Genomic DNA, 15,854 nt, shown 5'->3' with positions numbered 1-15,854 from the left:
GTGAAATCATATTTAATGCTGAATTACTCACATTATAATTAAACTTAATTTGCTGTCTCAGTTTTGCACAATTCTATGTAATATTCAGAAAAATGTAAAAAAAAAGCATGCGACCTATTCGAGGTGATTTTGATCCCTAGTTATTTATTTTTCTTGTTTACATGGTTGAATTTCACATAAAATTAAAGCTGGATCTTTTATCTTTCTAAAAATATATAATTAATGTGTATTGGTATTGCCAACCTGCAAGTGTACCTTCTCGTAACTCATGAGGCCCTGGTACTTGCTCCTTGCTAAATTCAATTTTTTGACAGTTTTTCTCGATTTTGCCACTGTAGCCTATGGAGACTAACAAGCAATGGTAAGCAGTTTTCGTAGTCTATAGATGTTGATAGAAATTTATTTTCTTTTTTCTTAGTATAGACTAAGGGTGTCAAATGTGCGTTTATGACTTATGAAGCAATTGTTTCTACTATACAACCTAAAGTAAATAATTAATTTAAGCTATCGTTTTGTTTCGTCCGTCGTTGACCGCGGCGAGTTGTGATTGGTCCATTTCATTATAGTTGACTAAACCGTTTTGAAATGAATATTATAGTTGAGTTGGGAGCCCGTACATGAAAAGTACCCAATTACAGTTTGGTATACGAAATCTTAATTCAACCATTACAGTCGACGACTACATAAAATATATAATAGGCGTGTAATGGGGAGGCATTAAAACAATCATAATATAAACAATCGATTTATTTCGTCTCTATCAAAAGAAATTCGACTCATTTTCGATCACGTTATTTCGTCGTATAAACTAATATAATTATTTTATTATGTACAAAGAGATAGGGACAGCGAAGAGACCGTCTCTGTTTGTTAGGTCTGCCTACCGCGGCGGCGGCGGCGGGCGCGGCTTGGCGGTGGCGTACGCGATCTCGGAGAGGCGCACGTCGATGGGCGCGCGCTCGTCGTACAGCGTCGGCGCCTGCAGGATGATGCCCGCCGACCCCACCAGCACCGCCAGGGTGAAGATCCACAGGAACAGCCGGTCCAGCACCATCGCCACGTACTTCCAGTCCTCCTTCACCTGCACACACGAGCACACCATCAGACGGGACTGAATAACAAACACACATACACACGGTCCGTATATACCCACCCTCGTGGCTTCCTCGTCCTTGCGCGTCTGGTCGGCGATGTAGTTGATGCCGTCGATAGCCTTGTGCAGCTCGGGGCAGCGGTGCCAGCGGCGCAGCGCGTCGCAGAGCGCGGGCGCGTCGTGCAGGCGGCACGCGGCCGCGGGCGGCGGCAGCGGCGCGGGCGGCACCCCCGCCCCCGCGCCCGCCCCCGCGCCCTCACCGCCGCACCACCCCGCCTCGTGCTCCCACTGCACCGTCTCCGCTGCCGTCGCGAGTCCGGCGCTGCACACACATAAGGGACAACATTTATTACTTATATATTACTTCGTAAAGACCGGCCTTACGAGCACTACGAATGGACCTGTACATACATGGGTGTCAAGATCGCATTTAGTTACACCGCTGCGCTCAGTCGTGTGGCGAATTGTGCAGTGAAAAGATGTCACGCAACATAACACAAAAATGCCTAATTGCGTTGTAAAAGGTTGTAAATACCATTATAAAAAGTGTAAGAAGAAAGATCTGATATCATCGGTAAGTAATTTCCAATTACGTTTATTTATTGCTTAAAACTAATTGAACTAAAATTGAACGATAATTTTATTTCATTCTCACGCGCAAGTCGCGCAACCGATGTTCGCTCGTACGTCATGACGCTAATGCATTAACCTTGTAAGGACGTCATTTCTCTTTGGAAGTTATTATGAAGTAGAAATGCATTATGCGTTATTTACATTATATATGGATACATATATGTACTTAATATGATTACCTACCGTATATAATTACCGAAATTAAAGTATTACATGTCTTATAGAGTTATTTCCCGTTTCTTTTACATAATGATTAATAACATTCAAAATAACAAGAACACGGGTTTGTTATTGTTTTATTCGTTGACTTAGGTATATATTTATTCTTATCTTATCTTATTAAAATTAATAAACAATTAAATATTTACTACCTAAACTCCTATAACTGCAAAGCAAAACTAATTGCCTTTTTACAAACACTATCTTATCAGGAAACCGAAAACCTCTTGTCATGTTTGAAATAACCATTGCTATCCTTACACATACTTACACATATCTGTATTAGTTGGCTTTAATTAGTTACAATCTTTGTCATTTACTCTTGATATAGGTGCTTAGAAATGTAATTTTGAATTTTATTATAATGTATTAAAACTTAGACTTAGTGACTGACATACCCCATTAAATGTAATTATTATTGTAAATATAATTACCTGTCTGTTAAAGTATTTGCATGCCATTTGTCACTAGACATGTACTATTTTTATATCATGTAATTTCACATTAATATATTTTATTTTAGGTGTAAAAATTAATTTTGCATGCTCTTTTAAGGCTAAACATGTATTGCTACTCAACAATCATTATCTTTCATCTTATATTTATCGCAATAAAGTATTTCATTCATTCCGTCTGTGACGCGCTTAAACGTAACCCGCGTGGCGTTGGCCTTGTATGTACGTCCGTACAAAGTTATCGCTTCGAGCGCTTGGTAGGCGGGATATGGGCGGTGCTCACGTGGTTGTACTTCAAGGCCACAATGGCAATTCGTATGCAAGGGCTTATCCCTAGTTCATATCTATGTTACTTACATGTTAAATAGTTTCTCAAGTTTTGATTCCATCATCATCATTTGATTATCATGATAAACAATATGCACTATCATTATTCATAATTAAGTGTTTCATTATGTAAATCTTCTACACAGTGGCCAAAACACTAATAATCGCCGAGAGAGTTAGCACACCAAGTTATAACATCCCTACGTGATGCATATGTCATGTGACATTAAGAAAATGGAAAATAGATTAATTAACGCACAATAGAAATGTCAAGGGTATGAATCATCTAAGAAAATTGTAATTATATTTAATATTGTTAAATGTCACCTAAATGCCATGCACGTAGACAGCCACTATATAAACCCTGGTTTTCCTCAGTAAATCGTTCAGTATCCATCCAACCTTCAGTGTATTATTCTACCTCCGCCACCAGCGCTACCAGTCGCATCAACCAAGTGTAAGGGCTAACGCCCCCTACACCGTGGAACCACCGAATTAACGAGGAAAGAAAATGTTCTTATGCAAGTGTGAGGCGACAAGCCCATTGGTGTAACGAGGGTGAATGAGTTGACTCACAAGCGGCTACGATGCGGGTCGGGACGGTAGTGCGGGCGCCGCATGACCAGGAGCCGCGGCAGCACGTGGATGAACACGCGGCGCACCCACGGCGCCATCGTGTGCGTCTGCGGCGACCGGAAGTGCACGTTCAGCACCACCACCGTCACGCATATACTGAAACATGAACACAAGTCGCTCGAGCGGGCAGTGGTTTCTCACGAGGTCATCGGATTGTGGTATCAAAGAACTGCTATCTAAGAGCTACTCGGTCTTTAATCAGCTTTGCAAACATCATGATCTCATCGATCTGTTCTGTGATAGCTTTACTTCAATACGCAAACTAATGACCCATGACTTCTCCTACGACTCACTGTTAACACTAATGTGTTTCTATCTTGTTTCTTTCTCTTTTGTTACTCTCGTTCACTGTTCAACTCATTTTCATTTACACACAAGCAAAATATGTATTAAATATTATATATGTAATAATTTACGCAGTTTCTACATGTGGAAACTTGTTATTGGCTCACTGTTTCTATGCCATTACCTTTCTTGTTACTTTAGCTGTAAGTTTTCCTTATAAATAAAATAAATCGATATTCGCATCACAGTCTTTCGTCAAATAAGTTTTTTGTCGAAAGTTTAATTATTGATACACGCTTTTATCGTTTTTCTTTCTACAGGCAACTAATACTGATCGAGACAATTCCAAGAAACCCAAACACAATTAGGTTGTGTCATTTTATCACAGAGTTCCTATGGCCACCTCCTATGTCCATCATCAGATCGGCTCGATGATACCATAGTTTCAGCTCAGTCGAATAATCAGAAGTGGGTCTATTTTACTTAGTTCGCATGATTTGACCCGAACATTGTAAGTGTACTAAAAAGTCGTGTTAAAATTGTACGCTCACCTGAAAGTATCCAGTATCATGGTGAAGAGCACAAACTTGCCCAGCAATGGAACCACGAGCGACGTTGGAGGAATAATCTCGGCCAATAGCAAGAAGAATACGGTAAGCGAGAGCAGGATGGAGATGGACAGCGACACCTTCTCGCCACTGTCCGAGGGCAGGTAGAACACCAGCACGGTCAGGAAGGAGATGCCCATGCATGGGATTATTAGGTTCACGGTGTAGAACAGCGTCTTGCGCCGCATCGTGATGTTGAACGTGATGTCGAGGTAGGGCTCGTCGCAGCACGTGTAGAACTTCTCGTTTCTGCAACAGGACACGGGTTTAGCGCGGGGAGGGAGGACCACACTACTCTGTGAGAGGTACGGTCGTACCTGACGGCCGGCACCTCCAGTATATCCCACTCCACCGAGGTGTAGAATTCGGACAGGTCGACGCCGAGCTCCACCACGTTGGTGCCGCGCGCCTCGTCGATGTGCCGCAGGTCCACCTGCAATACCACTGTCAGTCAGTACTGGCCACGGGGAGTAGGGAACTGGTGATGACAGTGCTGGGTTAGTACCTGGAAGCCATCGTAAGTCCAGGAGCCGAACTTCATGACGCAGGTCTGCTGGTCGAAGGGAAAGTACTCGACGTCAATCTCGCAGGAGGACTTATAGATGGCGGGCGGACGCCACTCCACGCGGCCCGTGTAGTTCAGCGTCGCCTTCGTCGCCAGCGTGACCTCGAAGTTCCCGTCGGCGCTGCAACAACGAAAACTTACATTACTTATAATTCAAAAACTTAAAAGTTTCAAGTTTTAGATTTTTTGTTGTTTGTGTACTTATACTAGCTTACAAACCAAATTTCAGCGTTCTAGGACTTCAGGAACTACCCTAAGAGTTTTGATCAGGGATGTCACGAATCTTTCATTCTTCATATTCGCGAATGCCAATCCGAATATCCAAGATGCGAATGTCCGAATACGAATACGAATGTTATGGAATATGTAGTTGTTATGTTTGTAAAAAAAATGAAAGTAGGCTAGTTACTTGTTGTAGAGCACGATGTCGGGCCGCCAGATGTGGTCGGAGGGCACGTGCAGCATCTCCACGCCGCCGTACTCGCGCGGCTCCCACGACAGCTTGTAGTCGTACCAGCTCTGTCAACATCACCGGCTCCCATTAACATCTCATTATTAACTCTCGCTTAACATAAAATTGTCAATTAATCGTAAACTTAGTATAGAATCGTTAGTAATAGAAAGAAACGAATAAATGACTTCATTCACAAACAAAATAAAAAGCTCCATACTTTAGTGCTTCTTGTGAGGGCACCTAAAGGCTCAACTAAGATAACGCAATCTACCCGTTGGATTTACCTGCTCCACCCAAAGGTTGGTTGTCATGATTTGATTTTTGAGATTCTGAAACAAAAAGAAGTGAATAAGATCATGTATTGTACGTGGTGTATCACGGGGTTAGGTTGTCACTGTAATTTTATGTTAAGGACATAGATAAGTACTCAATACAATAGTTTTTAGATTTATGACGTGTAAAATGTACTATGTTTATATTTACCAATAAAGTCTGTATTCTGTATTCTGTATTCTGTATTCACCTATCGCAGTGTTGTGCTGTGACCTGTCGAAGGCGTTCGATGTTGCCGACCACAGCTATCAAACTGCACCACTATGGCATAAGAGGTAAAGCGCACGCACTCTTATCAGATATGCTTCAGGGCAGATCTCAGACGGTGGTAGTTGACAGAGCGGTTGCGGTCGCGGTCGCGGTCGTATTGTCATGTTATTAAAGGTTAGATTTGAAAAAATTGGGCGTCGTCGTGGATTACACGAACTATGCTTTTCTTGCTGCTTCTCAATTACCTTCTTTTAAACTTAGATGTAATATTATTTTCAATTTATATTATTAATGTAAACTATCTATGTAAAATGTTACAAATCATATGACGTCGTACATACCACGTCGATGAGCTGGCTGAGCTTGAGTTTGATGCGCACGGCGAGCGCGTCACTCACGTTGAGCACGGGCCGCACCAGCTTGTTGTAGTTGCTGAGCAGGTCGTCGTACAGCCGCTTGGCGTCGGGGTTGCCGGCGCAGCCTGCAACACACGCACGTTAGCGTGGAGCCTCTGGACATACACACACAGGGACGGCGGTGAGGAGAGACACGCACACTCACCGGCCAGCAGCAGCGCCAGCAACAGCAGGGGGCAGGCGGGCGCGGCGCGGGGGGCGCGGGGGCGCATGGCGGCGCGCGCATGGCGTCAGCGCATCGCCGCGCACGCCGCGAGCCCGCTGCAACAACAAATCGTAACAACTATTATCACTCATTCTTACTGAAGCGATTTCTTCTTTTCCTTCATGCAAAACGCCTGTAACAGCCAAGGAAGACCGGTTTGAATTTTGAATTTATAGCGCAAGAATACGGAAAACAATCTAATGTGTTTTCCAATGGCTGAAACTGCTGTAAGGAGGTGTGAGACATATGTGCAGGCCAATTCGAGTTTTAAATCTTATTCCAATATTATACTGATCTGTCAGTGTGAAAAGTGACTTTTTTTTTTATTCGAGTTTTAGTTATTAGATCTCATTTCAATATGATACCGATCTGATTCGGTATTCTCTGGGAAAGCGGTGCTTTGTTTTGTCCTGGTTGTAGGTATACAGGATTCTCATCTGAGTGAACTGCACCGTGGATATTTATTTATTTATTTATTTATTTTACATGGAGAACCAACAGCTATAACTATGCTAATAACAACATAAATAGTGGCACAGAGCCAATTATAGGATCTCACATATAGCAACATCTTAATATTTAACATTAAGTTAAATAACACGCACTATTTTACATAGGCACATGCAATAATATGTTAACAACGTTATGTATTTAGGGATGTTCACTGTATTTTCACTGTATATTCATCGGCAAATTGTCTTCATTCGTTATGTATAGGGATGTTCACTGTATATTCACCGGCAAATTGTCTTCATAAAGCACGTGCCTTAATTCCTAAACCTTGGCGATGGCGGAATCATCGACAATATCGTTTGAGCCATAATACCCAAAAATTGGAGAGGAAATTGATCCATGTTAGATCAGTATCACTTTATATTGTTGGAATGGGGTTGGCAACTGTCAAAGGTTTGCATAGATGGCGCCATCATAGCTTGCCCCTGTCTCTAGTTTTGTTCTATGAGATTTGGCTTAAAGTACTGGAATCCAGGTCACAAAATTCCAAAAAAAAAACAACAAGAATTTGACACAATTCTAGGGATTGACAGGGCAAGCTATGATGGCGCCATCTGTTTAATACTTCGACCGGCCAACCCCATTGGTCTATGTTTTTATATTGTCACGTCATTCTGTTTTCAAAAATGTGATCGTGTCACTTTCAGTAAGGCAGCGACGACAACACAAACATGATTACATACAAGGGTAACAGGCTAATTCGAACGTACACTGACATCTAAATAATGACATTCAGTTATGGTGCATTTCGCTCGTACTTTGTTCGTACATGCATTGCGATAACTAAATGATATCATGACGTCAGTGTAGGTAAGTTCCAATCCGATACAAAACATCCTTCTTAAATAGATCTTCCTAAAATTATCTACTTTCACAATGTAAAGTTTACAACAATCTATCATTCTCAGAACGATATCTGAAAGGGGTTACCGGACATAAAGAGGAATGAGGAAAACAGAATTGAATGAAAACATTGTGAAAGGGAAGCATGCGTCATTTAGAAAAAGTATAGTGTGTTTGATAATTAGGAAATGATATATTATTATAAGCCTTAAGGTTCCTTCATCCGCTAACATGTACCCACGCAATAGACGAAATCACAAACACATAAGGAGTAAGAAAATATTTCAACATAGTTTATTAATTCACGCTTTAGAATGTTCTTCTACAAGTAAGCTAAATACGATAAAATACGATAACATCGCGCGCGGTTGGAGTCAGCACCCCGCATTTCACGTCTAAATGTAATTAGATTTCGTGTTTGATTTCATTACTGAAGCATGAAATCAAGTTTGTTCAAGTTACCTTTAATTACGTAATTAACAAGTGGATATTTACCTGTAGGTATTCCTTTCCTACCTACACGCTATTATGGTATCCCGTGATACCTTTATTGTATACATTGTCGTTTAGAAAGGGGTATTATGAATAATATTTCCAATAAACGACAGTAAGGGGTTTTGTATGGTACGAGTATAAATAAATAAATAACAAATAAATATTGGCCAGGATTTGAACCCAGGAACATCGGCTTCATAGTCAGAATCACTACCCACTAGGCCAGACCCGCCAGACCGGTCGTCAAACAGTATAAACAGAGTATGATCCTAAATCTGGATAGGACAAAGCAGTTAGAGTTCGATCCTAAGCAGGGAGAGCCTATGCAGGGAAACGTCGAAAATGTGCCCCTGCCGACAGCTAATAATGAAATGTTTTCTTGGCGTTGGTTGTTGGTGACCGCGGCCTTCATTGGCAGTATCAAATTGATAAGGTGTGAGCCAAATTAACTTCTGCCCATTTCGTCATTTCTCGCCTTGTGTCCAAACATTGTCAAGGTCTACTACGCGTACGTCCATTCAGTTCTGTCATATCTGCTAGAGCTGTGGGGCCTGGCAGCAGACAGGGACCGGCCATTTGTAATCCAGCAAAAGATAATTAGAAGAATGGCGAGGGTTGCCTCAGTTACACCTGCCCACCAACTTTTCATTAATTTCCGCATTCTAACACTCCCCTCCCTGTTTATACTCGAAGTGGCAAAGTACATCCGAGTGAACTCGTTTTCGTTCGCCAAAAACAGAAAAAGATTCCGGGACAGTCGTCAGAATGACTTGGAACAGCCCACTCACCGCCTTAGGAAGACTGGCAATTGTATACATGTAGTTGGAACTAAAATTTACAATAATATCCTATGTGACATTAGAAACATGAACACAATTTCGGGTTTTAACTCGTGAATAAAATGTTTATTGATTCAAAAGGTGCATTACTCCGTAAATGAGTTTATTAATGAGAACAACGAGACCTGACATTACTTACTTATATAAAAATGTGAACATTCTCATGCAAATTGACATGTTAATTCTTATTTAATTCCATATTATCCTTAGCTTATTAAGTGAATTAGTCATTTGTATACTTCATTTTCTAAATTTTCCCTTACAAAAATATCATTATTTTGGAAATAAAGATTTCTGAATGTTTTATGTTCGAAACAATTCGAGATAGAAATCTTTTGTTACGGCTGGGAATATTTTAAATCACATGTTTCGATCAAATGATGTGATATTGTTCACCTTACTACTTACTAATAATAAAAATCGTTCTTATATTAGCAAAAAAGCGGCCAAGTGCGAATCGGACTCGCCCATGAAGGGTTCCGTACCATTTATGACGTATTAAAAAAAACAACTTACTAGATCTCGTTCAAACCAATTTTCGGTGGAAGTTTGCATGGTAATGTACATCATATTTTTTTTTAGTTTTATCATTCTCTTATTTTAGAAGTTACAGGAGGGGGGGGGGGGGACACATTTTACTACTTTGGAAGTGTCTCTTGCGCAAACTATTAGCATAGTTTAGAAAAAAATTATATTAGAAACCTCAATATCATTTTTGAAGACCTGTCCATAGATACCCCACACGTACGTATGGGTTTGATGAAAACAATTTTTTTTTTAATTTTATGACGGATAAAAAAAACTACTTACTAGATCTCGTTCAAACCAATTTTCGGTGGAAGTTTGCATGGTAATGTATATCATATATATTTTTTTAGTTTTATCATTAAAATCTTAATGCGGTTTACAGAATACATCTACTTACCAAGTTTGAACAGTATAGTTCTTATAGTTTCGGAAAAAAGTGGCTGTGACATACGGACGGACAGACAGACAGACATGACGAATCCATAAGGGTTCCGTCTTTTGCCATTTGGCTACGGAACCCTAAAAAATCATGTTGTGTACTACTCTTCATTAATTAAATAGGTAAGTCGTACGTATGTACTGTATTTCTTATTGCTTTCTACTCCACGTGTCTCTTATCAGTACCTTACACTTCAACATTTACTTTAATATATCTTTAGATGACTGGTATTATAGTTTACTGAAGTATGAAATCAAAGTTCAAGTTACCTTTGATTTTGTAGATACAAACAAACAAAAAAAATAAGTGCCCAAGTCGCCATACTAAGCTGTATAGAAAAGTTCTTGTATTTCCATTACCTCTAGCTGCCTATAAAAAGGTTTCTCATTCCATTGTATTTGAATCTCTATTTTGAAATTATCTTGGTAAATTTTTGTTTGTGGGCAGCTAGAGGATAGGTACCTACAGATATTGTTTTTTTTTTTTATATTCTAGGTTAGTGATAATATCCTGTCAAAATATCTAATTGTAGGCAAACAATGCGTACCGAGTGAAAAGTGACGATTGTGTCGACGTTAGAGTGTAATTGTTCAACTCCAGCGGACGCGGCGGGCGCGGCGGGTGCGGCAGCATGGATCATTAGTTACCCATATTTATAACTCCTTACCGAAGACTATTGTATCTACATTAGGCATTATAAAAACTGTCGGTTTTATGTGCTGCGCCTAATTTTTTTTTTTTTATGGCTTTCCCCTCTTATGTGTTTTGGCAGGAGGGATTTTGCCAATGACGACGTTTCAAGACGTACCACGTACGCTAAGCATGTTCGGTGTATGATAAATTTTGGTTTGGTAAAAGGACTTATGGTAGGTACCTAAAACAAAAAACATTTATTGTTATGGACATCACAGACAACACAGGACATGTACAGTTTATTAGAAAAAGAGCATGAAAGGTGACAGTTTTGACAATTAGAAGGCATACCAACATAAGGAGAGATAAGAAATGGACAATAGACATAAGATAAGATGATTTTACTAGGAAATGTAGAGCCGTTACTGAAGTTTTATATTATTTTCTTGTATGTGTTTAAGAACAATTCCAGTGATGGGAGGATCCATGAGAACTAGAAGCGTTTGAAAATTGATAGGCCGAGGGATATTATTCGGTAATACATCATATAACGAGCGGTTAAGTCTGTTGCAAGAAAAGAAAATGTGATACGAAGTTCCTTCGTCAAAACCGCACTCGCATAAAGAGCTATACCGCACCCTAATTTTTGCGAGGAATACAGGAGTACAGATGTGACCCAAACGGAGCCTGCAGAGTGTAGACGTCAGTCAATTAAAAAGCAAGAAGGTATCGGAATGACACACGACACATCACATAAGTGAATTAAGCTCACGTGATCATTTCCATAGGTTATTCAAATGTTGATTGGCGTTGATAAAATAAAACAAATGTTGATAGGTTATTCAAAAGTTGGCCATACCCCTAGAATTGTAATTTATTTGTATCTCAACCTCAGATGACAAGTACGACTACCTGACAAATACAAACAAACAAACAAAGTTACATGTCAGGTACATTCTATATCAAATTTAAAATTAATTGAAATATAGGTAGGGACCTGGCAGATAGTTATTCAGGGGTGACGTTGTCTAGTGGGCTTGGGGCTAAAACAAGGTCAAAGTAGAACATCCATCATAAAGTGATAAAGCCGAATCGACATTTTAGCCGAGTCACGTCGATTCTGATTGGCTAAAGAGTAAAATAGCAGATTGTGCGTTTTCTGTTGCTTGGAAAAGTTTGAAGTACAAGAGTATCGAGTTTCAACTGTGGTACTCTTGTACAAGTATCTGCTCAAAAAAGATAACCGATGGATGGCAATTTTCAGTTTGTGGGAAAATGATAGTGCGTAAAAGGTAAAGATATAAACGTATAAGACTGTCACTGCACCAACGCCCAATTGCCCTTCATGATTTCGCTTAAATATGTACATGAAAGTTATCTTTCTTGGTATTGGAAATTTGAGTTATTTAATGAAGTTTCCCAAATCCTTTGCAGTTGGTACACGCACTGCTCGCATCTCACATCCAACTACACTCACTACGTATCCGAAGATAAAAGTGAAATGCACTAATGCACAGTTAACTTTATTTAGAAGAAAAAAACTAGGTAAGATACTTTCCGGATTGCGGATAACTCAAGTTGGTGGTAACTAGAGGGATTTTTGTCCCAGTAGTTACCAGTGGTAAAAGGTGGGAAAAAATCCCAGTAGTTACCACTGGTAACAATTTCATGGTAACTAGTGGGCATAACTTGTTAAAATTGACCCACTTCCTAATTTCCCATGAAGTTCAAAATTTGCATAGATATGTAAGTCGGGTGACAATGCAATATTATGGTGCCATCGAGCTGATCTGATGATGGAGACAGGAGGGGGCCATAGAAACTCTGTGATAAAACAACGCAACCTAGTGTTGTGTTTGGGGTTTTCAGTTTTAGTTGCCTGTGGAAAGAAAAGAACAGTATTAGTTGCCTGTGGAATGAAAAGAGTCAGCGATAAAAGCTTGTACCAAAAATGTTTTTTTTTTCCAGAAACTTACGAGTATTTACTTAGTATTTTAGGCATGACAACTATACATAGGCAAATCAGTCTTAAATATAAGTACCTGGTTTTGTTACGCTTATTTTTTCTAGTAATTTTTTACCGGATCCTGAAAATCGAATTATTTTCCGATGGTAATGTTCATTTCGGAACCAGAATGACAACAGCATAATGAGGTGCCGCTCGGTCATAGCCTCCAGTTGCAGTTATTTAACACTGTTGACAATCTTCCTCTCGGACGGGTTTATTAAATCTTCTTTTCCGTATTTTACAAGAAACTTGATAGAAAAACTGTTTTGCTTCAAATAGAGTTCATGATAGGGTAAAATTATGTTACCTACTCGTAAATAGTTGCAAGTGCTTCGCTCGCCTACTTTTTTAGTTTGTACACCGTGTTTTTATTGAATTCCGTTAACTTCGGAGTATCGGTGAGTAGTTTAAGGAAAGTTAATGGCATACATAGTTAAAGGATAACTATTTGTCAAGTATAGTAGAGATAAACTGAAATAAAACTACTAATACTAATAACACTTCTAATAGTATAGTAGAGATGGTTAAAAGTAGAACTACTCATTTTTCGTGATAATCATTGTATATATTTTTAAACTTCTTTATTTCAAATTTACAATAAAATCCGTTTAATTCAGTTTTTTTAATAAAATGTTAAACTTTTTGTTTATTAATACATTATTACGAATTCATATTCGTAGGTGTTTTGGAACGATGCGTTCTGACTTTCTTCGTCAATATACCGCTGAATGACGTATGAACTTTTTTTTCTTTCTTTTTGCTAACGACGTGGAAGGGACTGAGCGAATAGGATCCAAGTATTTATTTCGAACTGGTATTAAGGCCCCGTAAATTCGAAGGCCGTTCAAATGACATTCGAATATAAAGGTCACTTAAATATAATTTTTAACACCAGTGAGGAAAATGTGATTTTGCTCACTGTTTTTAAACAACAAAATACCCTTGTTCGAGCTGCTAAGGTGAAATATATTTTCCATAATAACAATATCCTGCGAGGAATATGGGGACTAAGATTGTATGGAGGAGCGCTCGCGTCCCGTCCTCTTGAACATAATGCAGTCGTTTTAGTAACTGCACTCCATTGCGTTAGGCGCTTATATCATGTTTAGTGTTTGGCGTGTATTGTTACGATGGATGGATCTATAGACGGGCGGATGAATAAATGAAAGGGCTACTTTTACTAATGATTGTAGCTAACTACTAAGGGCTTCTCTTTCATTTCGTTAATCATAATGATTGTCTCCTACTGAACCAAAGATTAACTTTAGTACCCTAACTCTTATTTAACTGATAGTTCATTTTCACTTTAATTTAGTTGACCTAGAACAGATATGAGATAATGTGATGGGCTGAGCATTTGTTAAAACAATAAGTTTCGTAGTGCGACATAACTCGTGCTTATGTGCCTCCTAAGTACTAAATAAAATTGGACATGCAAAAGAAAGATCAACAATGCGAATTTTGACATACGGCCCGATTCAAAGAATGATTAAGAGACAGTTAAAATCTTTGAAAGATCTTTAAATGATCAATAACTAAACGTCATGTCAAAATTGACGTTTATTTCGATTTCTCTGTGATCCCAATAAGATCTATCTACTATATCTCTAACGTCAAAGTGACATTGGTTGCCCGAATCGAGCTGCTTCTGTCAATTATACGACATATAAACGATATCTAAATGAGAACTTATCTAAACCAGAACTTATCGTTATCGTATCTCATTCTTCAAATCGGGCCATCTATGTTTAAAAGGGCATAGGCAAATTACGGTGTGACAGGATCAGAAAAATAAATTATATTGATGGGCTGCAGATCTATCAGCAGAAATGTTGTCTCTAAATACACATATGTGTCGAGTAAATCACATCAAAGGCAATGAGTTTTAGACATTATACGGGGCTTAATTGCGCTCGCTTATTTGTTTGCACTCAAGTACTGGTTACTGCAGCGTTTATGTAAGGCTTTTTTGGGTCTTGCAAAAATATAGTTAATATTCTTTGTTTTTTGTTATATAGTTAATTTATTGTTCGTTACATGAAAAGAGTCTTAGGACTAATAAAAGTTTATCTTCTCCAATTCATGTGTTATGATGTTATCATGCTATCATTTAGTATCCAAAAATTTGTGTCAGTGTACATTTTCGCGCGGTACCCCTACCCGCGGTGACCATAATAAGTTTAATATGTATATGTAAATGGAAAGTTTTTGTGGTTGAAAGTAATGTGCTATTAAATATAAGAGTGGAGTGGAGTGGTGCCCCGTGACGAGGGGACAGTCGAAGCGCACGAGCCGCGAGCCGCGCCGCGGTCGGCCACACTCCGCGGCGACAACATTGATCCCGTGCTTCGGACTCTACCGCCAGCGTGGGGCTCGGCAACCGCGGCGCGAGGCGCGGCTCGACAACACGGGACGTGCGTGCGTGTAAACGTTGTACAAAGTCGGGGCTCACTGGGACGTCCTTGCCTGCAATTCCAAAACTTCAATTCATGGTGCGATCACGTTAGAATGGTCACTAGTTGCTAACGGGGCACAGTGTCGTGGTGGTGTCGCGGTCGGGTCGGGCAGGCGCGGTCAGACCGGCATGGTACGCGCGCGGACAACGAAGGCGCGCCGACGACTGCCGCCCGCGGCCGCCCGCCGCGCCGCGCAGCCGCCGGGCGGGCGGTGCCACTCGCGCCGCCGCCGCCGCTCCCGCTGCACACGCCACGTGGCCGCCGCACGCAGCGCGCCTGCTGATAACATAATCACCTGCTGTGATACACCGACACGTGTTTTACATAACTTTAGCTTACCTTGTCATCAGTAGAATAAATTGTTTCCGTGGATCATCTTCACAATTTTTCATCCCACTGAAACCCTTCCCTGTCTATTTTTTTTAATGCAGAAGAACGACAATATTTTGTATAGAAATTGAATGCGTAGGTAGGTACTAGTTTTTATTTTGCCTTGACCTATATATATATATAATGAGATAACATAAAGTTAAAATTTAATGAAATAAAATTATATCAAAGTTGAGTTTTTAAGGCAATTCATAATTTCATTTTTCATTTTATGAAAGTAAACGTAGGTAGCTATTTTATTATGTTCACTCTGGTCCGCTATGGATATGGA

The 15,854-nt window shown here is 39.9% G+C and overlaps 1 protein-coding gene across 4 annotated transcripts; it reads right to left on the bottom strand.

Annotated features, from left to right (window-relative positions):
- Positions 1 to 731: 731 nt before the first annotated feature.
- On the bottom strand, positions 732 to 15,374 carry LOC133520889 (acetylcholine receptor subunit alpha-like). 4 transcript variants are annotated; one of them, XM_061855587.1, is made up of 11 exons: positions 15,190 to 15,374; positions 6,374 to 6,495; positions 6,160 to 6,299; positions 5,560 to 5,604; positions 5,231 to 5,340; positions 4,762 to 4,942; positions 4,574 to 4,689; positions 4,200 to 4,505; positions 3,304 to 3,459; positions 1,154 to 1,415; positions 732 to 1,081 (listed from the first exon to the last, which is right to left on the bottom strand). In XM_061855587.1, the coding sequence occupies exons 2-11, from the start codon at positions 6,444 to 6,446 to the stop codon at positions 881 to 883; spliced, it is 1,590 nt and encodes a 529-aa protein (XP_061711571.1). In that variant the 5' UTR covers positions 6,447 to 6,495; positions 15,190 to 15,374; the 3' UTR covers positions 732 to 880. The 4 variants fall into 4 exon arrangements, with proteins under 4 accessions (XP_061711571.1, XP_061711574.1, XP_061711573.1 ...); XM_061855590.1 differs by having other exon boundaries at positions 6,380 to 6,495; XM_061855589.1 differs by having other exon boundaries at positions 15,204 to 15,374.
- Between the last annotated feature and the right edge of the window lie 480 nt (positions 15,375 to 15,854).

Source organism: Cydia pomonella, chromosome 8 (genome assembly GCF_033807575.1).
Source record: "Cydia pomonella isolate Wapato2018A chromosome 8, ilCydPomo1, whole genome shotgun sequence".
NCBI lineage: Eukaryota > Metazoa > Arthropoda > Insecta > Lepidoptera > Tortricidae > Cydia > Cydia pomonella.
Note: the sequence above shows the minus strand (reverse complement) of the source record. Positions and strands in the feature narration are given on the sequence as shown.

Coding starts and splice junctions, on each gene's coding strand:
- LOC133520889 (XM_061855587.1), bottom strand. CDS start 6,446: ATGCGCCCCCGCGCCCCCCGCGCCGCGCCCGCCTGCCCCCTGCTGTTG. Junction 6,300..6,373: donor GCTGCTGCTGGCCGGTGAGT/GTGCGTGTCTCT, acceptor CGTGTGTTGCAG/GCTGCGCCGGCAACCCCGAC. Junction 5,341..5,559: donor CCAACCTTTGGGTGGAGCAG/GTAAATCCAACG, acceptor TGATGTTGACAG/AGCTGGTACGACTACAAGCT.